The 26,363-nt window shown below is 35.3% G+C and overlaps 1 protein-coding gene across 7 annotated transcripts in view; it reads right to left on the bottom strand.

Annotated features, from left to right (window-relative positions):
* The window catches only part of LOC129948995 (synaptobrevin), a 97,638-nt gene that overhangs the window by 6,545 nt on the left and 64,730 nt on the right, over positions 1-26,363 (bottom strand). For 3 of the 7 annotated variants that reach the window (XM_056060169.1, XM_056060167.1, XM_056060168.1), the window contains exon 3: positions 21,475-21,779. In XM_056060169.1, the coding sequence (XP_055916144.1) occupies positions 21,475-21,779 (305 nt within the window). The remainder of the gene's footprint in view (positions 1-21,474; positions 21,780-26,363) is intronic. The other 4 variants (XM_056060170.1, XM_056060171.1, XM_056060172.1 and 1 more) reach the window with 2 other exon arrangements.

Consider the following 26,363-nt stretch of genomic DNA (forward strand, 5'->3'; position numbering starts at 1 on the left):
TTTTTTTTAATCAAAATGAAACATCTTGTCGATGCAGAAAATAAAAATTAAAAGTCCGTTTTAGAACAGTTTTTTTATTGTTAATATTTGAACGACTTTGCATCCATTTGGATTCAACATTTCTTATGAATTATGAATAAAGCATTTTTTTCTTGGAAAATAAAGCAAAGTATATTTTTGAAGACTATTTATATCTAAAAAAAATAATTGATTAGAATTTTCAACGTAAACTTTAATTTGAATATTTTGAAATTTATCCTCAATCTAAGTAAAAAAATATTAGTTTTTCATACAAACTAAAATCAGTATTTTTTAATCAGTAATTTTTTTGACAAGCGATTGACCCTGTAGTACCCGTGGCATGATGGTTAGAGCGTTGGACTGTCATGCAAGGGGTCTTGGGTTCAATCCCAGCCTGTGCCACCTTAATTTAAAAAATTAATTTTCGCGGGTACTGCCTCTTGCGAGGAATTGACAAATCCTTCAAGAGTAATTCTTGTCATGAAAAAGTGCTTTCTCAAACTAGCCGTTCGGATTCGGCCTAAAATTGTAGGTCCCTTCCATTCCTGACAACAGTACTCGCACACAGGAATGGTTGAGAGTTGTAAGTCACTAGGCCTTGGTTCATAACGGACTGTTGAGCCACCCCATTTGATTTTTTTATTTTGATTGACCCTGTTCGGTTAAGCGAGTTTCAAGAATTCTAACCTTCCATAGTGCTTTATCCTTCTTCTGCAACCTTAATGTTTCATTAAGGTTAAGTTAGTGTTTAATCCCCATAAATAAATTATCCTTTGATAGTATTTTGTTATGTGCTTCATTTTGAGGAATTAAAAAAACGAAACATTGGGAATAAATCATTGAAACACCACAGTTTTGAAATTCAACAAAGTCGCTGATAAAATAATTCTAAGTTTTTTTTTATTGCTTTTCATCGCAGAAGTATGAACAAAACTGTCAGTCCTAAGAGAGATTGTCACATGACAGATTTTTGTTGAATGCATTTAGTTTTACTTTAATCCAAGAACTTCAAATTTTCTCAAGAAGTTCTAAGAAAATTCTGATGACAAATGCTGTTTTTATCTTTTGACTTCAAAGAAGTTTTTCTTTTAGGGTGATTTAAACAAGAACAAGAATTCATAAAATACCACACAGAGAATAGGAAATTCCAAATAAATTTTGTCCCCTATACCCATTAAAAATAACTTCAAACCTATATCAGTTGAAATATCAAAAAGTTTGACTTTGACTTTGTCTATATATTACACGACAAAGCCACATTAATGACCTCACAAAGAGATTTATAATATGATGGTAGGGGATTATACATTCTTCGAAGATAAATTCTTAACAAATAGTTTTTCATCTTTTATCCATAAATTTCAATTCAGTGAAAGATTTCCATACACCAATCTACTCATTTTTCAAAAAGAAAAATTCTTTTTCTATTGAAATCTATTCAATGAAAAAAAAAGAAAACCCCTTGACCATCATCAGGACCCATATAAGAAGACAAACTATTTTCAACAACTTTTCATAACTATTTTTTGGTGTACTTAAAAAAAAAAATAAAACTTCGTCCTTGTCGTCGACGACGTTGAATTTTTCCTTTGATTTTCATTGGAATGATAATGGTACAACATACCAACTTTAGGGGGTCATGTAAAATGAGGAAAAATCTGTCATATCCGGGTAGTATCAGTTTGCTATTTCATAAATTAACTTCCATTTTTGTTCATCGTCCATTTATATCAATTCTCAGCTGACCGACAAAAGGATTTCACTGTTTCGATAGGAGCAGGAGAAGGATGGAACTTACACACGAGTTGGAATCCTTAAACATACACACAGAAAAAAAAACATTATATTAGATCCAGAGAAAACTTTTAATTAAAATTAACAAGAAGAGAAAGCACCCTAGCGAACTAAGGGAATGACGAGAAGTTGGTAGTATTCCAGGAGGAGGAGGGAAATGATTCTGGGGTCGAAATTGTACATGGCATGCGGCAACCTCCACTTGTATCAAAGTCGAATTTTTGTGTTTATTTTTTGTTTCTTAATAAATGAATCTCTTCCATTGACTTTGGCCAAAACACCCAATACAAAAGTTCATGCCACAAAAACGGCCACCAAATAAAGCACCAAACACATCTCACATCGCCACTGTGGTTCCTCATCCTTGTTATTATTTTTTTAGGGAATGGAAAAACTCAATAAGAAAGAAAGACTCATCGTCCATCGTCGTCATCATCATCGTTTCAACCAAAACTACATCGAGACAGAGGGAAGTTTTTTGGTTAGCTTTATTTTTCAGAATCTTTTTTTGGTTTCTTTGTGGAAACTTTTCCTAAAGGAAAAAGTATTGTAATCGTGAAATGTTACGAATTGATAATTTCAATTAAATAAACGAGCTAAGATGTTCTTATGGAATCAATTATGACATCATAAAAATAGGAAGTTGTTGGAATAACAAAGTTTTCTAAATAATTGATTCTGAGTGGGGAACGTCAACTGTGATTTGAACCATAGCACAATCTTTATTAATTCGAATTCGTAGTTTCGAAGGTTTAATTTGGCAAAATTTGGTTTTGACGATTTTTTGAGATTCTTTTTTTTATTTTTTGACTGATTCTTTGTTTAAATAATATAATATTTTCAAATTTAGAAAAGAACGACTTGAACAAATTGAACATTTTGACATTTCTTGATATTTCAAAGTCTTTTTTTATCAAAATCAATGATTCTTAGAAAAAAGTATGTATCGGGTTTTTCAATAAGAGCGCTACAAAAGTTTTTTAAATAAAACAAAAACGGTATCAATGAAATTCTTTATTCTTGTGAAAGAACATTCGATGCCATTATGGAACTTGATTTCTTTTTCATGGTTATCAAAGGCGCGCTTGCAGAAGTCCAAAACCTAATTTTCGGCAATTTTGAAACATAAATCGGCCGATTTTGCTGCAATATCACGTTCGATATTCGTACGAAGTTCATCAATCGTCGCTGGCTTGTTAGCATAGACCATTGACTTGACGTAGCTCGACAGGAAATAGTCTAACGGCGTCAAATCGCACTACCGAGGCGGCCAAGCGACTGGACCATTTCGTGGGATAACACGTTCTCCAAACTTGGTTTCCAATAAAATTGATTGTTACATCCGCTGTGTTCTGTTGTAACCACATAAATCCAAGTCCATATCTTTTAATTGGGGCCAAAAATATTCGGTTTCCATTTAACAGTAACGTGCCGATCTCGATCATCACGGAAGAAGTATGGCATAATAACGACGAGTGCGCCGCCGCCGGCCCGTCAGCCACACCAAACCGTAATTTTTTTGGGATGCAATGATGACTAATGGAGTACGTGTGAATTGCTGCCTGACCAATTCCGCATATTTTGTTTATTGACGAAGCCATTCAGCCAGAAATGAGCCTCATTGCTGAAGATGATTTTTGGATACAAATCCGAACCATTTTCAAGTTGTTGCTCAGCCCAATTCACGAATATACGACGGTTCTGGTAGTCAAGCGGCTGCATATACTGCGTCAATTTAATCTTGTTAGAATGTAGACCAAGAGCAAAATTCGCGACAACGACGCCACAGAGATGCCCAACGCTTGAAAACGACGTGTGAGAGACACATTTGGGCTTTCAACAACTGAAGCCTTAGCGGTAGCAATATTCTCGACACTACGAGCATTTCTTTCTCTCATTGGCACGGGAAAAATTTGTACTGTGCCTGTGGGTTTGATTTTTTTCACTAGACGCTCAATGGTTGATCTACTAGAACTTATAATGACCATAAATTGAACGTAGCACTCTGAAGGTTTGGGCCACTGACTCCGAATTTCCTTTGCTTTGCTGTCAATGTGGTTCTACTTTTACAGCATCGACCATGACCCTGTTTCACTTAACACTTTACACTTCAAACCTTGCAACTTTGCACTTTTACTTTGCAAATCAAACTACGTTTCATCAAACGCAAGTTTGCAAAGAGAAAACTTTTCCTCTTTGCAAAAAACGTTTCAACAAACTCAAATTTGCAAAGTATAAAGTCTTTTATAAAATGCGAAAAGTTTTGTTATTTTGGAAAAAGTTGTTTTTTTTTTTGTTTCACCACAATAAGCTTTGCAAATTAAATTTTGAAAAGTTTGTCAACAATTTGCAAAAATGAATTTTCATTCGCAAATAAGAGCTCGTTTTGAAAAGTTTTCGAAAACTAATACAAAAATATAAGAACCGTTTTGAAATGGAAGAAATAAATAGTAATGGACATGAGTTATTTTTTTTTTAGTTTTGGGAACATGAATTTTGAAATTTAGGGTTGACACTCTTATTCATATCAATTTGGAAAATTTCTAATTTTGTAGAGGTTTTTAAATTCATAGACATCGTAACCATCCTTCAATGGAATTTGACGTTTCTTTTGAAAAGCTGTTTTAAATACAACGAAGAAGTTAAAAATAGTGACCAAAGAGTTGTGAAACTAAGAATTAACTTCGATATCGGATATTATGTAGAAAAAAAGAGTTTTCGATTAACGAAAAGTACCATCGAATTTGTGTTGTGATACGCAGCTCTTGCTAAAATTTCAAATTTTCGGTTCATAATGTACATTATTGAGGTGTCAACATTTAGCGGACTGATAAATTGCTCGGTAGATTGATTACTATCTAAAGTTTGACAGATTATTGAGAGTCATGGCTATAAAGGAAAATGGCCGCGGTTGAATCTCCTGAGAAAATATGTTTCAAAAGAAGAAAATGATAAATCGAATACAATATCTGCTAAAGAAATTAGGGAAATGTTTTAAATAGTATTTTTTTTAACAAAAATAGTCTTAAAACGGATTCTTCTTTAAATTTTCTATAGTAACATATAGTAACGTGTTCAATTGATTTGGAAAACATTTTGTATTTTCATTTCTAAAAGAGTTCTGCCATGAAACATATTTTGTGCCGTGCTTAAATAAAATGGATATTTAAGTTATTTTAAAAAAAAAAAAGCGTTTCAAAACCGAAGAAACAAAATCGCGAAAGACTAAAAAAAATTGAGAATTGAGTTCTGACGAGGATCAACATCCTTTAATTTGGAGACAAGTTTCCACAGAATCAATTGCATTTTCTTCACAACCTTTAGCTCAGATTTTAGCTTAATCTTGGAGAAAAAACGTGAATTAAATTTTAGCTCGAGTTGCGAAATTTGTTCATTTTTTTGACGGACAACAAGCCACACCGTTCTTCTGTCAAATTTTAGCTGAATTTTGGAGAAAAAACGTAAACTAAATTTTAGCTCGAGCTGCGTACTTTTTTCACTTTTTCGACGGACAACGTTCTTCTTTCAAACTTTGGCTCACATTTTAGCTAAATTTTGGAGAAAAAACGTGAATTAAATTTTAGCTCAAGGTGCGAACTTTTTTCACTTTTTCGAAGGACAAAAAGCCACACAAAGTTCTTCTGTCAAATTTTAGCTCAGATTTTAGCTGAATTTTGGAGAAAAAACGTGAACTAAATTTTAGCTTAAGGGGGTATTCTGGTCTAGAGACATGAATTTTATGTAATTTTTGAAGTGCTGTAGAAAAAAGCAAGCTACAATTTTACCATCAATTTTTTTATACATTATTTATTCACATTAGAAGCATACAAAAAAAAATAAAAAAGCAAACAAAAATAAAAATTCCGTTAGTTATCAGCTGATAGAGTAGTGCGTCTCAAAAATTTGGTGCGTGACCATACCCACGATTTTAACTCTCCTAGAAATCTGAAATCAAAAACTAAAAAAGATTATTAATCTACAATAATGTCGCAATGTCTGGAACTACGGAAAAGTTACAAACATTTCTTTTTACAAAATGGCGGCTGTCTAAAGAAAAATATAAAAAATTTACCATTTTTTTGAACATTCTTCGATTTGTTAAAAATAGTAAAAATAAAAATTTGGGGATGGCCGTAGTTCCGGACGTAGACAAGTCCCTAAAGAAGACTTTCTTAAAATTTCAAGTAAATCGGTTCGGCAGAACCTGAAAAATCGTGGGTATCAGATTCAAAAAGACAGTTCTGAGAAAAACGCGTTTAAAGTACCCCATTATGTCTTTTGTTCTATTAGTTGCAGCCCAACCGATTTGGATGGCTGCTCAGCAAAATACTTGTTTCTCCGAAAATAATTTGAATTTGGGAAAATCCTCTAGTAGACATATTCTTAAATAGTTAAACTATGAAAATATGAAAAGAAAAAAAAATCGATTTTTTTTAATTTCTAGACCAGAATACCCCCTTAAGCTGAGTATTTTTTTTTACTTTTTCGACGGACAACGTTCTTCTTTCAAACTTTGGCTATCATTTTAACTGAATTTTGGAGAAAAAACGTGCACTAAATGTTAGCTTGAGCTGCGTAGTAAAATTTAACTTACGAAGGACAACAAGTCACACAAGAGGACCAACAATGGCTTTATAGCTTGAGAAGTGTCTTAAAATCGTTTTCGAAGATCGTAAGAGAATTTTTTTCAAATAGATTTTTATATATAAAATTTTACAATTTTAGTTAAAAAATATTTGTATGTGTGTAGTTATTTAGAGCTTAATAATATACGTTTCAATTTCGTAAAAATAGGATGACCCGTTTTCGAGATATCGAACAAAAAAAATGTAATACATATTCTTTTTTTTTATCCCCAAATGTTATTGACACGGTTTACAAGCTTTTGCAGACAGAAATATTGAAATGGGTTGATTAGTTTTTGAGGAAATATATAAACAAAATAACGGTTCTATCGTGGGGTACCATTCTGGAGAAATACAAACATATTTTTTTTATTGAAAGAAGCCGAAAGTATGGAGATTAGGGCCTACTGTTAGGTGTATTTAGTTTTAAAAAAAAATTGAAAAGTCAATCGAGCCAATGTTTTTGGCTGTAGTAGACAGGACAGATAGACACACAACCGGACGAAAACGGGGAACCAAAGATTTTTGAATTCTCCAAAATCATAATTTAATGTTTCATTAAAATCTCTATATCAAAATTTTTCAGAAATACAGAACTTGCCATATTAAGAGTTTTTCAATGAGCGCGGGAAGATTTTGGCGCCCTGCGGCGGCCATTTTGACTTGGTGACATCTGTCAAATCTTTTGTTTTTTATTTAGTTGTTTGTGCCAAATCATCATGACAAGTTACACGGTTGAACAGCACGTTAAAATGATAAAACTTTATTATCAAAATGAGTGTTCGTTAACGCAAACGTTGAGCGCATTGCACCTATTTTACGGTAGACGTTTGAAGGCTCTTCACAGTCGACTCTTTAACATTTGGTGGCTTAATTTGAGACGACCGGTTCAGTTTCAGTAAACAATCAGCCAACAATCGTACATTCAAGATTGCAAGATCGGACGAGAACATCGCCGCGGTTCGTGAAAGTGTATAGCAGAACCCGAGGCAGTCTATTCCTCGCCATGCAAAAGAACTCGGCCTTTGGCAGACTTCAACTTGGGGAATTTTTCGTCAGGACTTGGGCCTACAACCGTACAAGATTCAACTGATCCAGAAGCTCAAAGCTCATGACCATACACAACGCTGTTTGTTTCGCTGACTGGGATTCGAATCGTTTGGAAGAAGCCCCCAATTTTGGCAGAAAAATCATCTTTAGAGAAGAGGTGCATTTTTGGATGAATGGCTGTGTTAAGAAGCAAAAGTGCCGTATATGGGACGAGACCAACGCACGCGAGGCTCACCAGGTGAGAATGTATCCTCAAAAAGTTACCGTTTGGTGTGGATTTTGGGGAAGCGGCGTAATTGGTCGTACTTTTTTGAATACGATATTAGTAAGGCGGTTATAACGGTATACCGACAAGAACGGCCGCTAGATAACGATGATAACTAATTTCTTATGGCCGAAATTGAACCATATGGACCTAGCCTACATGTGGTTCTAGCAGGGGCGGCGCTACGTACCACTGTACATCTTCACACATCTACCCGCCCTTATAGAAAAGCCCTATAGTTGCAATGACTTTCATCGTAAAAGAATGCAAAGCATCCTTTTGTAATCCATGGTTCATCATGCAATACGTCAAAAAGATTTGCAGGTTTCATGAAAGTTGTGGAGCCCCTAAGTTCCATGGAAGACAGTTTAAGAACTGGGATTGAAATGGCCAAATAATGTACAAAAAACGATTCCAGTCCAACCTAAGAATTCAGTTGAATTTAATTTTCTCGTTCAATCAATTTTGCATCAAAAATGTATTAAATCTCTTTAATTATTTATAACAAACAACTAAAGTTTGTATATTTTCAATTGAAACAAACTAACATACTCGTAAAAGCAATTTTCTACGACTACTCCTTGATATAAATTTGTGTATTTTCGAAGTTCTCCCTAAATGAAACCACAAAACACTCAGAAAGGACATCATCATTCTATAAAACAGATGTGGGGGGGGCAGTGCTATAGGGCATCCGATCAAACCCACCATTCACCAATCGTAATCGAAATGAAGACCAAACTTCGATAAGGAATTAGAGAAGCAAAGAATAAAATCGATAACACAACACAGTCGAAAAAAAAAAACAAAAGAAAGATATTTTCCAAAAACAAAACTGACAGAAGCATCCTTGTTGCTGATTTTTTAGGATTCTTTTTTTAAGTTGCACGCCTGGCCCGTTAGTCGAGTTCGAGTCGGAAATCTTTTTCAGAATATTTTATTTTTTTTGGAATCGTCCTTCCTCACAAAACTCTCATTCACTCTAAGTCGAAAAGCTGCTTCAAGACGAGAGAAGGACAGTGGCGTTGTTTTTCTATATTCCTTTTTTTGGTTTGTTTAAAGAAGAATAATTTGTTTTGGGAGTTTTTCGGAGGAGGCACAGCACCAGAGCTGTTTCTGGTGAAAATTGGTAGCCAAATTCATTCCATGAACAAGATGCAACTCCAGGGACAACTTATTTCTAATCTGATAGTGGACTCTGGCTATGAATAGTTTTTTCTTCCTTGGACAGAAATAGAAATAAGGACGAGAAAAAATACAACGCAAAAGAGATTTATTTCTAGAAGATGAACTAAAATGAAATTGAAAATGGTCCCTCTAGCCGTCTTTTCTGTGTCGGTGTGTCTTCCCGAACTGTCCCACGTCCGATGTCCAAACATAGATCATTGGTTTTGTTCGTTGTTATAAATGTATATTTTTCTGTTGGTTTTTTGTTTTTGTCTTTAGGAAACTTTTTGAGAGTTGAGTTTATTTAAACAGTGTTCCCGACTTGACAGACTACAAACAGGCATATTAAACTTATACCCCCAAGAGGGAATCAGGAAAGATATATCGAAAAAAGGAAAAGATACAAAAACTATTGAAAAGTATGTGTTTCAAATCGATATATCAAAACGACGAGAATGATAACCCTTTCAACTGCTTCAGGACTCTTGTCTCAGAAGAGATTTTTCTAAGCTTTCGATGCACTGTGTTGTAAGAGTTCATATCAATTCACATTGGGGTTTATCTCTTTTTGGCAATTCTAAGATTTACATAATATTGATAAAAGGGACTAATGGGGTAAGATTTGCATTATGGTTAAAATAAATAACCAAAGCGATGACAAATGTTGTTCTATTTGTAGGGGATCATAGGGCAAAGTGGAATTATTGAAGATTGAACATTTATTCGAAAAGAGAGAAAGATGACATGAAGATTTTTCTAGTGTTATGTTTATGTCAATTGTCAAAGAAACCATGGTGGCAATCGAGCTGTCAAATTATAAACTAATGTTTGACATTTCACCAAACATCTTTTCACGCTTCACAGTTCGAATCTCTGTATAAGTTTTTGTTTCTCGGACGGAACTTTTGTGCTGAGTTACATAATTCAGCATAACTATTCTAACGTAGGCAATTAGTGAATGGTTACGAAAAGAATAAGCAAAGGTTTTCTAAACTTTTTGTATGCCAAAATCACAAAGTGAGCTTTAGGGAAAAAGGAGAGGTGTATATTGGTTTTAAATACTTGAAAATTCCAATTACGGGGAATGTCAAAGCGTGATAATTCATTCCACATTCGCGTAGTACCGCTAAGGAACAAATCTCTATACTTCGCAGAACAGCCTAAGTTGGGTTTAAGGGTAAATTGATGGACATTCTTAGAAGTGCTAGTATTACAATTAAATTTTTATAGGGAAGGAATGCAACTGGCTTTATCATTACAGCTTTTAAAATAACGTGGAAAAAGGATGTGGCAGGAAACTTAATTTTTTATGGTAAAAAATGGAGAAAAGTTTCGCTATTTTTTTTTTGTTTATGGTGCACGCGCACTCAAGGCAATGTGAATACCCTTATAATGATAATGAAAGGAGATACCGATGCACATTGGTTTTGAATGCCTGCACATTGTAATAAGTGGGAAATATTGAGTCTGGAAAAGCATTAAACATTCGTGTAGTGCGACTAAAAATATCTCTGTACTTTACAGTACGACCGAAATTGGGCTCAAGGGTAAACTGATGGGCATTCCTTAAAGTACGGTTGAATTGTTTGAGGGGAGGAATGCAACTGGCTGTTTCATTAGAGCATTGCTTATGGAAGTAGCGACACAATAATAATAGACATAAACCTAACGACGGTGCTCGAGAGATGCAAAAGTTTCAGAAAGACAACGGTCACCTATCATTTTTAGTGCTCTCTTTTGAATTCTGTCCAGAAGACTCAAGTGGGTTATATAGGAGCACCTGCCCAAATATGGGAATTTTACTCAAGTTTTGGACGAATATAGGCTATATAAATTATTAGGCCGATCAGAAGGGGTACAAAATTTCTTGAATCGTCACAGAAATCCTAAACACTTAGCAGCACCTTTGGCGATGCACATACCTAGGACTGAGAGCTGTTCAGTCTCCTCGATGCAAGTACCACTCATGGATAGTGTCATTGGGGAAGGGTTACGATTTTGCGACAGTAGACAGCATTGAGTTTTCGAAGCATTAAATTCTACACGGTTTTTAATTCCCCATTGTTCAATGCTATCAAGATCAGAAATTAATGTGCCTATCATACGCTGCTGTTGGTAGTCCACATCCGAAGAACAAGGATGGGAATCTAAAAACGAATATGAAAAGCTGAGGGTACTGTCTTCAGCGAAATAGTCTGTCTTCAGAAGTGACAGACCAATTATTCGTTTATAATATAAGGAAGAGAGACGGAGAAAAACGGAGCCCTGAGGCACACCAGCATTTATTTTATGGGTTTCAGACTTGAATCCGTCCAAAACAATTTGAATTGAGCGGTTCGAAAGAAAATTTCTAATCCAACGAAGATGAGATTCGTCAATACCAAAAGCACGCATTTTCGATAAGAGAGCAAGATGTCAGACTTTATCAAATGCCTTTGAAATATCAAGTGAAATACTTTCTCCAAAACGATGTAACGATTTGTTCCACTTTTCGGTAAGATGAACTATGAGATCACCAGTCGACCTACTGCTACGAAAGCCATACTGCCAGTCATTAAGAAGCTTCCACTCTTCAAGATATTTCTTAAGCTGATAATTAATCAGCGTTTCCATGACCTTAGAAAGAAGGGACGTTAGTGCTATTGGGCGATAATTTGCGTGGGAAGAAGATTTGCCATTCTTTGGGATTGGCTGAAGAAATACAGTTGTTCAACTACTGGAACGAGCCCAGAAGAATAGGATTGATGGAAAAGCTTACGCAGCGGTTTTACTAGCGTGGAAAAACACTTCTTCAAAATAATAGCGGGGATACCATCCAGCTAGCGGATTTATGAATGTTTAGATTTTTAAGAACTCTCGCCAAAATAAGAGTAGGAACATAGATAAGTCCCGTAGAATCATTTACGCGTTCAAGAACTACGGGAGCCATGACACTATCTGGTAAAGTGGAGTTTTTGGCTAATTGCCTTGCAAACAAGTTAGCTTCATCAAAAAAGCTAACTAAAGAAGTGTCATTGACAACAAGCGTAGGAACCGAGGAAGAATTCTTCATGTTTTTTACAAATGACCAAAAATTTTTACTGAATTTGGGACATTGCAGTATTTTTTGCCGTAATTTTTGGTCATGCAAACATTTGGTCCTTAGAATATGGGTGTTGCAGGAATTCCTGGCTTACTTAAACCTTTTCTGGTTTTCCTCAGTTAAGTTGGCTCTAATACATCTTTTGGTATCTCGAATAGAACCATGATTCAGTCTTAGGTTTAATACTTTTAACCCTATTCCTGATACAAATTTGCATTCCTAGATGAATCATACTACTAATCATATCTGCACTGGAGTCTACGTCACTACCGAGGAAGCATAATGACCAGTTAAAGATCCTGAAGAAATGTTTGATACTGTCCCAGTTGGCTTCCTCGTTCTGCCAAACGATTTTCTTTGGAGCAATTTCTTTAACTGGATTTGTTTGACACGAGAAATTAGCAGATATGAAACTGTGGTCCGAAAAACAAGTCAAGTGTATTTTCTACTCTGTCGTTAACAACTGATATTTTAGTAGGTTCATTGGCAAGCTGAGTAAGATGGTTAAACTCAGCAAAAATCTCAGCACACATTCCTTCAGGTGTTGTCTGGCCCGAATGGAGAAGCCATGAACATTGAAATCGCCAGTGATAACGATTTAAGTGTGAGGATACAGGGAGAAAATTCATTGGATGGAGTCAGGCAGAGCATCAAATGAGAGAAATCGACTCTCTGCCCCTTAGGTTAGGTTAGGTTGAAGGGCTGACAGTTGATGTCTTTACCGTCACACTTAGATCAATACAGATCCATTGTGATACCCGTGAGTACTGCTACTCAAAATAATAGGAAAAACCTATGTGTTCAGTTAGTCAAGCCAAATAGAGACTTCGACGAAGTTCAGAATCTTAGTACCTGTCGTACTTAAGAGTTCTTCTAAACCCCCGAAGAAATAGTTGCCAAGCAATTTCTTCCTTTGATGGGACAGTGCGGGACAGTGACACAGAAAGTGCGGATTGTCTTCATGCACCTCCTCGTCACCTAACCTAACAGATTATGTCCGGTGATTATGCTTACAAGAGATCGAAGTGATCCCTTGTGTAGCTGCATGATTCTTTCCGTTCTTTGTTTGTTAAAACAGGGCCAGATCTTTCTTGTAGTGCCGCAGGTGTCAAGAAGGTTCCACCTTTCATCGGCCTTGATAGTTATTCTTTTTGAGATTTCCTGTTTTAAATAACAGGTAGGTTAGCTAACTAGTTGAGATTGGCTTACGTCAAGCATTGACTCTAATCTTGCTTATTCATCGGCTTTTTCGTTGCCTAGTATATCGCTGTGGCCTGGGACCCAGCAGAGTCTAATGTTGTGCTGTGAGCTAAGAACCTTAAGCTCTTCGCGGCAGCTTGAAACAAGCTTTGATTTAACCTCAGTTGCAGTAATCGCTTTTATTGCCGCTTGGCTATCAATGTAAAAGGTGATATCAGCTCGTGGTATCGACATCATTGATACCTTTTTAGCAGCTGTTGTCACTGCCAGGACCTCTGCTTGGAAGACGCTACGGAAGCCTAAGCGAGGCGGTTAACTTGACTGATTCAGAAAAGAAGGCTGCCCCTACACCAGTGTCCATTTTAGAGCCATCATTATAGAAAGCTATTGACGACTCACTGGAATATGGTATATTTTCAATCCATTCCTCTCTGATTTGGGATGGCAGCCTGAAATGGTTTATGAAAATCAAGTTCGGGTATTTTATAGTCTGTTGCATTACTATGACCCATAACTTTATGAAGGATCTGGGCATGTCCTATGGAACTGTTTATCCAGACTTTAGTTTGACTAAGTCTCAGGGCACTTTTGGCCGCAGATTCTTGAACAAGGGTTGTAGGGGAATTAGATTGAGTATAGCTTCCAGTCCCACAGTTGGAGTGGATCTCATTGCTCCCGTAATGGCAGTCTTTGAATTTTTGTCAAAGTTTTCAGGTTCGTGCTCTTTTCTAAAGCTTTCCACCACACCAAATTACCATAGGTTAGTATTTGTCTAATTATTGCCGAATACATCCATCTGATAAAAGCTCTGCTCTTTGCGAGGAGTTGAAAATCCTCTAAGAGTAATTCTTGTCATGAAAATTGTTTTCTCAACTTAGCCGTTCGGATTCATCTTAAAACTGTATGTCCCCTCCATCACTGGCAATATTACTCGCACACAGGAATGGTTGAGAGTTGGAAGTCACTAGGCATTAGTTCTCAATGACGAAACTGTCAATATCAAAATAAAAAACATGAAATTTATATCTTAGTGAAGATTACAAACAAAAATTAAATGATGGGGCATTTTCGGCTTGAAAATATCTTCGTCAAAACCAAAATGCAGATAAGTTTTTGTTGGTCATGCTTTAAGTGACATTACCATTTTGGTAAAATTGACCGTCTGAAATGAGTTAAAAGGGACTAGTTGCAAGGTTATTTCTTTAGAGGATTTCAGTTTTATTAATTTGTTGAAATGATTGAGTTTTTGTAACTTATCTTCTAGCATTACCTCTCAGACTATCAACTTCTATCTTTATCCTTAAACGTTTACACATGCCCCTGTGGTTATTATCCAATACCATTCTTCTGACTCAATCATCTGTCTTTTTTAGTATTATCCTTACGATGCTTAACAGTAGAAAATTCATAAAAAAAAATATATACATACATAAAGCCCTTCACATTTGATAAATCTTTGCAATAAATGGCAATTTTAGATCGTTGTTGGAAGGTTAGGTTAGATATACCTATACCTAACCTAACCTACCTACCTCTCATAATGTAGCTTAAAATAAATAGCATTTTAAAAAAAGCAATATAAAATTCCAAGAAAAAGAAACAACAACTCATGCGGCTGTTTTTAATCATTTATGTATAAATATGTAGACTTTTAGCCTCTAACCACCTATAAAGCCAAGCCAACAAAAAAAACACACAAAGGTGGAACCCCTAAAAATTATTATCTTTATATATAAAAGCAGAGATACTTTATACAAAAGGAGCCCATTTACACTCCATAAAAGTACATTTTCAAATGAATTAACATAATCGCGTCTTATTTCATGATGATGGGCGATGCTAACGTCACCGTTCATTGTCATCGTTGCCTTATAGTCGTAATCGTAGCCGTAGCCATCGTCATCGTTTTCGTCGTCGTCTTCGTCTTCGTATTCATTGAGCTTGGTGTGAAAATGTTATAAATTTACCATCACCTCCTTCCCCCTACCACCTCTGCATCGTGTCGCCACCATCCTTCGTCGTTGTCTTATGTTAGTACATACAAGGATACATTTTTATATGAATTGTGATGGCACAGTCTTAAGATCTTCACCTACTTTTCATTTTTGCACACTGCAAGCACAACGACTATGAGAAACGACCATGAAACACTTTTGTGCGCTTTAAGAAACGAAAACGCAAGGATATGTACATCAGGAACAGGATTTCCACAAAAGAGCATACATACATAACAAAACAAAAAAGGACGAAATAAGTGAAAATGAGAGAGTAAAAAGGATAATAGATTACATCTTGCGAAAAAACATTCAAGGAATAAAAATTACATACATACATATGTGGGTTGTATCTAAGTATGTACTCTATACGTCCTCCCCCCTTCCACCCCCAACCCAGTCTAAAAGAAAAAAAACTTCGTCACATATTTTTGTCCTTAAAGAACCATATAGAGGATAGGGTGACGTTCCTTCTTTTCTTGATGTGCGGTCGCGGGAATCAAATTTTAAGTGAAGACTCGACGACGAAGCTTTTGGTGAATTTTCATTTTGAGTTGTTCTTTTATTCTGCACCATTTAACGGCATATATCTTATACCCTCTTGTATTGTAAGAGTTGTGTAATAATAAGGATATCTTATTGTGATCCTTAAGGTTTGTTTGGTTTGTGTTCTGCCGAACTAATGAATAGCCTGAGGGTGGCAATAATAATAATAATCAGCCCAGCCTGAGCCTTTATCCAATATATGTACATACATATATATGTATGTGAAGACATAGAAAGCGATGAGGACGACGAGGCCGACAAACGGCACGGCGACGTCAGATAATAATAAGATATATCATTATGCTAAGTAAATATCATTTATAGTGGATTTGGATGATTGTTATTATTTAAAAGCCTTCCGATTGTTTCGACTGTTTTGAAGATGGGAGTGGGGATGGTTTGGAATGTGAAAATAGGTTTTCTCTCTGTATTCATTTATCGGCTTAAATATTTGATTAAATTTCTTTACTTTGACTACATAGAGGAGTTTTAGATTTTAAAGATTTTAAGCCAAATACAGAAATGAAGAGACAATTTCATACAAACCCATTGGACCGTTTTTGAGTAATTTTAAATTTTCAAAAAAGTCATATACATCAACCCACAACCTAGGTAGGTAGGTGGAAATGGCGATCTCAAGGCAACCTAGCCTGAGTTCCAATTAGCGCTGTAGTGCGCCGTTTTGATACCAAAAACTCGTTTCACCTTTGATTGAAAGGGATACATTGATAGAGAAGCCCGTTCATTTCCCACGATACCACTATGGCCCGGAACCCAGATCAGGGTGACACCGAGGTTAATATTCAGGTTCGCAAGCTCATCGCGACATTGCTGGACCAATTTAGATGAGGATATGGCTTTACAGACAGTCAGGCAACTGTCAAAGCCATTAAAGCTGCCTGACTGTCTGTAAAGATAGCCACATTACGGTTTTGGTTTTGTTTAAGTATTTTACATGCCTCCCTTATTGCCAGCAGTTCAGCCTGAAAAACGCTAGCAAAGTCAGGCAGCCTAAAGGATTTGGCTACATTTAGGGACTCAGAAAAGATCCCAGAACCAACTCCGCACTCCATCTTTGAGCCGTCAGTAAAGATGGTTGTGTCGAAACCTATCGACACGATGTCATCCTCCCAATCTTCATTCGATGGGAAAATAACCTTAAAACCCTTACTAAGGTTCAAAGTAGGAGTGCAGTAGTCAGTGTCTACCGAGATAGTATCTGAGGGAATCAATTTCGTAGTGTTGATGTGACCATGAGGTTTTGACAACCAGCTATTTGATCCCTTCAGCCTAATAGCGCTGCAGGAAACTATGTATTTAATAAAAAGGTTGATTGGTAGAAGATCCAAAATAACGTTTAAGGCGTCCGTTGGGCAAGTACGCATGGCCCCTGTGGTGCCCACCACGCAAGCTGTTCTCTGAACCTTCTTTAGCTTATTAATATTATAGGAGGCCACCACGCAATCGAACCATATGTTAAAATTGGGCGTACTACGGCTGTGTACGTCCATAAATCATCTTCGACTGAAGTCCCCACTTTTTGCCGAAAGTTTTGCTGCATTGGTAGAAGGCAACGCAGGCCTTCTTAACCCGTACTTCAATATTTAGTTTCCAGTTTAGTTTAGGGTCGAGTATAACTCCCAAATATTTTGCACTGGAAGACAATGATAAGATTTGACCGTTGAGTCGAGGTAGCGTGAAGGGCGGTACTTTGGTTTTGGTGGTAAAGACCAACCGTTCAGTTTTACTTTGGTTAACTCCTAATCCACAACTCGTGGCCCAGTTGCTAACTTTCTTCAAAGCTGTCTCCGTGATTTCACTAATCACAGAGGTGTACTTTCCTGACACCAATAGCACCAAATCATCCGCGCAGGCTACCGCCTTCACTCCAAATCTCTCTTATTTAACGAGAATTGTATCCATGACCAGAAGCCATAGAAGAAGCGAAAGAAAGGGGTGTTCCTCTACTCACGTGTTTTGTTGCGATTGTATTGCCTAGAGAGGCTCGAATCTTCCTACCACTTCTACACCGAACTTAACGAACGATTCTTCTATGGATTCTGTAAGGACGTTGTTAAAAGCACCTTCTATGTCTAGGAAGGTGGCAAGAGTAAATTCTTTATAATGGATTGTTTGTTCTACAGTACGCACTACCTCATGGAGGGCAGTCTCCGTAGATTTGCCCTTAAGATAAGCATGCTGAGAGCTTTCGAGAGGTCGTCCAACTAGGATTTCTCTAATATGGTAATCAAGAATGCGCTCCAAGGTTTTAAGCACAAAAGATGTTAAGGTTATTGGTCTGAAATCCTACGCGGATTCGTGACCTCACCTACCCACTTTCGGGATAAAAACTACTTTGACCTGTCTCCACGACATGGGCACATGTTTGAAAAGGAGACATCCTTTAAAAATTTGTTCCAGCCATGGAGCTGCCACATCATGCAACTTTTGAAGCATAACTGGCAGTATGCCATCCATGCCTGGGGATTTATATGGAGAAAAAGTATTGATGGACCACAAAATATTTTCTCTGGTTATAACGGAATTGACTAGCTCCACATGAGCTACGTTTAGCTCTTTAGTTTCAAGCGTTTCGGGGTTATCACTCTCGCAACCCGGAAAGGTCGTCTTCATCAGTAGCTCAAGAGATTCGGCTGGAGAGGCTGTCCAGGTTCCATCAGGCTTTTTTAGAAATGAAGGATTACAATGTTCCTTCGATAAAACTTTGCTGAGCCTTGCGGAGTCCTTTATGTCTTCGATTGATTGACAGTATTCTCTTCAGCCTTGTCTTTTGGCTGACGACAGGGCTTGCTTGTAAATTTTAAGAGAGTCTTTATACGGTTGGTAAAACTTATGTTTGTGGCAGATATTGAAAATTGTCCTCGTCATTTTCCTAAGACTCGACAGTTCTTCATTCCACCACTAAGGAAGGGTTTTACGGCTATATTTAACTGGGCAAGAGAGTCTAAAAGCTTTACTTATAGAAGTATTAAAGGTTTTCACCTTTGATTCAAGGTCTCCTATCGATTCAGTGAGATTCGGTAAGTTGCTTAGTTTGGAATTCGCAATTTGACTGAATTTTGTCCAGTCATTTTTTTTTTGGGATTTCTGTAAGGCGGAGGGTTTTACGACTCGAAATTAATTTGAAAAAGAATCCACTTGTGATCCGAAAACGAATTCAAAGGGGAAACTATCCAATTCTCCACTAGTAAATTACGGTTGTTTTTATTATTTTCCATCATTATTTTCCGAGCTAGGAAAGACGAAAGTGGGAGTATTGCCTCTGTTACAAATGGTCATATTATTTTCAATAATAAAATCAAAAAGTGACTCACCTCGTTCATTGATCACACAACTATTGTTCCAAAGAGCCGAGGACGGAAAGCCCCAGGTGAAGATGGAATACCCTACGTATATTTTAAAAATACAACCTCTACTTGGATATCTAAAACTGCTAAGAGCAACAAACTCTAACCTTGCAAAAAGCATGTACCAAGAAGCGAATAAAGCCTTCAAGTTGGAAGTCTTATGGCTAAATCACAAACACGCTTCAGCTTCGGCTTCCCCTGACGTTTACGAGTTCAGCCATAGGAATTCAATGCATGTTTTCACAATGGAGTTTTGACCTCACCTTTCATTTGACAAGCGTAAGGAAAAGAACGTAATGTGACTCCAAACGGAAACTCTAGTTCAATTATCTAAACATTTGCTTTGTCTGACAGCTCAACAGCTGTAAAAAAATGTCAACAAACAAAATACTTACTCTTTGGAGGAATGAATTAATAGAAATGTCATTCAAAGCAACCTCGGAGCAGGCCCACCGTAACGCAGACGAAGCCGAAGCTGAAGCGTGTTTGTGATTTCGCCATTTGTGAGACTGCCCTGTTCCGTATCGAAAGTCGTGGATTTTCACGTAAATTCTCTTCAATGGCTTCAATGTTTTCGGGAGTCTTTGAAAATCGACTTAGCCCTGGCCGTGGAGTATTAATAGCCGAAGCAGTTTCGCAGAACCTCTGCACACACAAACGAATTAAGTTCACACTCGGCCCATCGCTAATTCGTCGTATACCGAAGTGTGAACAAGACTGTCGACGCGCAGTTGAGTACAAATCGTTACTCTTGAAAAATTCCTCGATAGCGAACGCGTGACGCTCATTTAACAAGTTAGACATAGTGACTGAGAAATCCTCGCGATCGCTGATTCTAATTACAAAAATATTCGGTTTCCATTAAACGGAAGCGATCACCATTCCCAGTAACGTGCCGGGTTTGATCATCACGGAAGAAGTATGGCCCAATGACGCAGCCGTCCCGTAAACCACTCCAAACCGTAATTTTTTCTGGATGCAATGATGACTCATGAATTGCTGTTGAAAACTCGAATCATTTTCAAGTTGTTGCTCAGCCAAATTCACGAACATACGAAGCTTCTGGTGGCCAAGTGGGATCAGTTCTTGAGTCAATTTAAACTTGTAAGAATGTAGGCCAAGAACTTTCCGCAAAATTCGCCACAACGACGTCACAGAGATGTGAGAAATGTGAGACACATTTGGCCTTTCTGCAACTGAAGCCTCAGCGGCAGCAATATTCTCGACACTACGGGCACTTCTTTGTCTCACTGGCACGGGAACTTTTCAAATTTTAAAATTTTTCCACTGGACCCTCAATTGTTGATCTGCTAGGACGATAATGACGACCATAGATTGGACGTAGCGCTCTTAACGTTGAGGCCACCGACTCCGAATTTCGGTAGTAAATTTTAATAATTTCTTTCCATCATGAAATAACAAACCTTACTGTCCCTATTTAAAAACCCTGTATATAGCTATGCTCCTAAGGTATTGTTTTTAAAGCACTACGTCGTTGATCAGATAGAGCTTCAATTTTATTTATTACTTTTTTCTAGCCAGACAAAATTGTACACATAACAAAACTGCTTAATTGACTCAAAAAACTAAGAATCTAATCCTTAAAAAAAAATATCCTTTCAACTAAGTTGATCGTTTTAATCCTCTAAACTGGAATAACAAGTTTTTTGAAAATAATCCCCCATCAAAAGCCCGCTTTTGTCTAACCTCTGGTTGATAATAATTATTTTACCCCATTAATGCAAAGTCCTTTTTTGTTATTTATACATAAAATATTAAACCAATTGTATGTTTTTTTTAAATAAATTCTTTGCTTAAAAATACACAACAACAACAACAACAACGAAAATCAACTAAGGCTTTCAAAAACAGCAAAACATCCTTGCTGACGCTATAAGCTTTTCTTCTTTTTCTATTTTTTGAATGCATTTTACTGGGTGTTGAAAATATCGGAACATGCAAATATAATCAGATTTTGCCACCACCCATGGGGCTTGAGAATTGAGCTCGTTTGTGGAATCCCACGCAAAAGAGATTTATGCGAATAACGGAATGAAATGAAATGCAGTATATGCAAAAAAGAACCGTTCTATAGAAGCACAGCTCAGCCAAGTCATATTTTTTGTTGTTTTTTAGTTGTTGCCTGTATCGTCCTTGTTGCTTGTATTATACCACTTGGCAATGGCAGCAGCACTGTTGGGTTTGCTTGTTCGAACGGCAGCGTCGTCGCGTTCGTCCGTTGGAATATCCTCTTTTGTATACGAACACATTTGTTGTTTATTTTGAATACATATATGTATGTACATATTTTGTACGTAGTTATATTTATTTTGTGGAAAATAATTTTCAAAAACGCACTTACCAATTACAATAATTAACAGGACGACTCCGATTACACCCATGATTATCATCATCTTAACATTGGCCCACCATTGCTTCCGTTTGAGTTTGCCAGCTTGTTGCTCGAATTGGGATGCACCATGTTCGAGGGCGTCCGCCCTCTCGCCCAATTCCGATAATTTCTGGTCGCGTTCCAGGACTTTTTCAACATTCACTCGCATAATGTCAACAACCTCATCGACTTTAGCTTGGGTTTGTTGCAGGTGCTTTTGGGCCAGATTTGTTTGTTGACTGCTTGATGTTGGTGGAGGAGGAAGTATAGGAAAACTGTTTTAATTATATATTTAAAAAACTTAATATAAAAAGTACACATAAATATATTAATGTAGTAGGTATAGTTAAAACAAAAGGAATAACAATTGGATAAAGAAACATTAAATACGTTTTGGGGAAGCAGTTATGTTTTTATTTTGGGACTTATGAATTTGGAGAATGGATTAAGTGATTTGAGAACAACAAAAGTCTCTTTGGAGAATTTTATCAAGAGTAAAGTGGTGGTAATGATTTAAGTATTGTGAAGAAATTTAAATGGACTCAAAACAAAATTTAAATTTTTTCATGGAGTGAAGGAATTGTTCATCCTTTTACAAATATTGAAGTTTTGAAAAATCTGTAAACAAAAACATTGATAATTCTTGGCTCACAAAAACAAAAAATTAAGTGTTCAAAAATCCTAAAAGAAAAAAATGGAACATGAGATATTGCGATTTGAGGCTGACGTTTCCATCGAATAGAATTAAGACATTATAAGAACCTGTTCAGTTCAAAAATTTGGATCAGTTCATTAATCCCGAGTAAATTTATAAACAAACTACGGGTTCTATGTTTCATTTATTGAAAAAAGCCGAGTTAAGAGAAAAAATGGAGAATTGGGTTGTTTTTGAGAAAAATTGAATTTTCGATTTAAGATTCTTAAAAAAATCCGAATCTGCTTAAAACTTTGATTTCCAAATTTGAACTCAATCGACCCACTGGTTTGGGCTGTAGAAGTGAGGACGGAATCGGGGGACCCACTCTTTTCGACTCTCCGCCATCGAATGTCAAGTTTGATTAAAATCTCAAATTCGAAAATGTTTAAGAATGCAACACTTGCCATATACATAGTTCCTTTATGTCGGAAGTAAAAATATACGTCAACTCTAATAAAAAATTGACATTGGCTTCAGATTAATTTCAAGCTACGAAAAACAATGTTGTGTTCATTTCAATAAAAAAACCGTTTCAAACTTACACAAAAAACTAGTGTCAATATTACGTATTTTTGTTAGAAAAAAATTAAAGCTAATTTCTTAACAAATAAAGTTTTTAAAACAGTAACCTTAATTTTTAGGAAATTTGTATCAAAAACTTGAAATTAAAATAGGCTTTAAAACGTTTGTTTTTTTAATAACGTGGGGTTTTTAATATGGAAATATTTTTTTTCGGAGTTGGTCTTTTTGACAAGATTGGTTTGTTATTTTATAATGTATAGACTTATTTCTGAGCAACGTTTAGGAATTGAGCAAATCTATTAACAAAAAAAAAATAGGCTGGGATGCGACCCACACTGATAACTTCCCGTCCAGTCTGTCGATTTGTCTGGCTTAAAAGTTTGTCTATATGTACTAGTATCAATTTTACCAAATTTGCGTACTATTTTTTGTAGATTTTATTTTTTATGAAAAAACGGGCTGTTGGATTTTTATATAAAAATTATTGAATATCGGAAACAATATTTTCTGTAAAATAAATAAGTTTGAAACCAATATCTAAAATTTTTGAAAAGATATTTGAGTCGAAAATCAATTTTTACCAACTTTTGTTAAATTTTTTTAGGTTTTTAATTTTTTGTACAAAAACTATCAATTCGATTTTTTTCAAAATTTTACTGAATGTTAACAACAATATATTTTGAAAGATAAAAGTAGATAAAAGACAATATCTACAATTTTTGCAAAGATATTTGAGTCGAAAATCAATTTTTACCAACTTTTATTAATTTTTTTTTCGGTTTGTAATTTTTTGTAAAAAAACTGTCAATTCGATCTTTTTCAAAATTTTACTGAATGTTAACAACAATATTTTTTGAAAGATAAAAGTAAATTTAAGCCAATATCTCAAAGTTTTAAAAAGATATTTGAGTCGATATTCAATTTTTACCAACTTTTGTTATTTTTTTTTTGGTTTTTAATTTTTTGTAAAAAAAACATCAATTTGATTTTTTTCAAAATCTTACTCCACGTTGAAAACAATAGTTTTTGAAAGATAAAAGTGAATCTAAGCCAATATCTCAAAGTTTTGAAAAGCTATTTGAGTCGAAAATGAATGTTTACCAACTTTTATTATTTTTTTTTTTAGGTTTTTATTTTTTGTAAAAAAAACTGTCAATTCGATTTTTTTCAAAATTTTACCGAATGTTGAAAACAATATTTGTTATAAGATAAAATAAGTTTTAAGCCTAAATGTCAAGTTTTTGAAAAGATATTTGAATCGATATTCAATTTTTACCAACTTTGAGTAATGTTTTTTTTAGATTTTTATTTTTTTATAAAAAAACTGTCAATTCGATTTTTCTCAAAATTTTATCAGATTTCAAAAACATTGTCCTCCGTTGCTCAAAATTGTTTTGGAGATGAAATTATATTTTAGTCGTTAAATTTTGGAGGTGACAAATTTTTTTTTTCAGTTTTTTTGATTTATAAGAAAAACCGTTAGATAGATTTTTTTCAAAAAATATACTTCTTTGAGATCACGTTACAGTTTATTACATAAAATTTAATTCAATTCTCTAACGTTTTTGGTTCGTAAGATATTTAGGGTTAACCAAAATGTTAACCTTTTTTTCAAACTGCTATGGTAAAAAAACCACCCACGCAATTTTCTTGAGAGCCCTTTCTGCATCTTTCTGCCTTATTATCTGTATAACAAAATTTATTTGGAGTCGATATCTCTTCTGGTTCTTGAGCTATGGACAGCGAAAAAAACGTCACGAACGACTCTATTTCATTTTCAAAATTTTCAATTTGACAAATCGGACCCATTGCAATAACTTCCTATGAGAAGTTAAAAAATAGGCTGGGATGCGACCCACACTGATAACTTACCATCCCGTCTGTAGATTTGTTTTGCTTAGAAGTTTGTAGGTTTTCGTGTTGGGTTAAAAAAGTTGTCAGTTGAATATTCTTAAAAAAAAAAATTACCAACAATATGTTTCATATAATGAAATAGTTTAGTCTGAAACTCCAGTTTTGTTCAATAGATAAAAACAAATTTTTACCAATTTTAGCAGGATTATTGGTTAGTGCGTTGGACTGTCATGCAAGATGTCTTGGGTTCAATCCCTGCCTGTGCCACCTTAATTTAAAAAAAAATAATTTTCGCTGGTACTGCCTCTTTCGAGGAATTGACAAATCCTTCAAGAGTAATTCTTGTCATGAAAAAGTGCTTTCTCAAACTAGCCGTTCGGATTCGGCCTAAAATTGTAGGTCCCTTCCATTCCTGACAAAAGTACTCGCACACAGGAATGGTTGAGAGTTGTAAGTCACTAGGCCCTGGTTCACAACGGACTGTTGCGCCACCCCATTTGATTTGATTTGATTTGAGTCGAAAATCAATTCTTACCAACTTTTATTAAATTTTCTATTAAGTTATTATTTTTTATTAAAAAAGCTGTAAATTCGATTTTTTTCAAAATTTTACTAAATGTTAACAACAATATTTCTTATAAGATAAAATCAGTTGGAAGCCCTAGTCTCAAATTTTTGAAAAGATATTTGAATCGAAAATTAATTTTTAACAACTTTTATTAATTTTTTGTATAGATTTGTATTGTTTGTAAAAAAAATTTTAATTCGATATTTCTCAAAAATGTACCGAGTATTGGAAACAATATTTCGCATAAGACTAAATAACTTTAAAGCCATAATCCCAAGTTTTAAAAAAGATATTTAAGTCGAAATTGAATTTTTACTAACTTTGAGTAATGTTTTTTTAGATTTTTATTTTTTATTAAAAAAAAAAAAAAGATTCCACAGTGTTAATTCTCAGAATCACTAAAAATTTAATTTCTCCCAGCAAAATTATTTATTCTTTAAATAAAAATTCCTTAAAATTTATCCTGGCATAATTAAATTATCTACAAAATTCTAATTATCTGATGCATTAAACTTAACTCCTTTATTGCTAAAGTTGATGGTTTCTGGTTCTTCTGTTGGTATACATTTTGAGGATATTGTGCATTAAAATACATACATATATAAGCTGGAATATATGTTTTTGGCATCTGTGATGGTTTTTTTTTTGTATCTTTCATTAAGAAATTAACTGAGGCGAAAAACTTTTCGAAAATATCTTTGACAATTCTGTTCTTTCCACAGCTCGTTGCAGATACTCATGTATTTACCTATCTAACCAAAGAAAATTGCTTATCCCCTTGAATGCACTTAATTACTTTTGATATGCTCTGGAATATCTTTTTTCTGTTTCTCTTGGTTGAGTGTTCTTCCTGTTGTCTTTTTTTCAGATACATACAAAAAAGAAGATATTGTATCTTTTTATACTTGTTCTCCATATAAAGCCAAAAAACAAGTAGTTTAACTTCATTTTATTGTTTATATCGTTGAAGATGAGGTTAAGTTTTTTGTTTTGCTTTTTTGTTAATGGAACATCAAGGAAACGTATTCCTTTACCTTTTCTATCCTGTTTCTATGAAAGCATCCCATCTCACCTCCTCCCCCAGTCAGAAACACTCTGATTCGAAGTTTCTATGTCCTCTCTTGAAAATCAGCATCGAAGACCTTTAATAACAAAATAGCTTCTGTTCCAGATCCATACGTTCGAGTCCTTGTATGAACGTTTTTTGCTGAGCTAGAG

The sequence above is a fragment of the Eupeodes corollae genome, chromosome 3 (assembly GCF_945859685.1).
Source record: "Eupeodes corollae chromosome 3, idEupCoro1.1, whole genome shotgun sequence".
Lineage (NCBI taxonomy): Eukaryota > Metazoa > Arthropoda > Insecta > Diptera > Syrphidae > Eupeodes > Eupeodes corollae.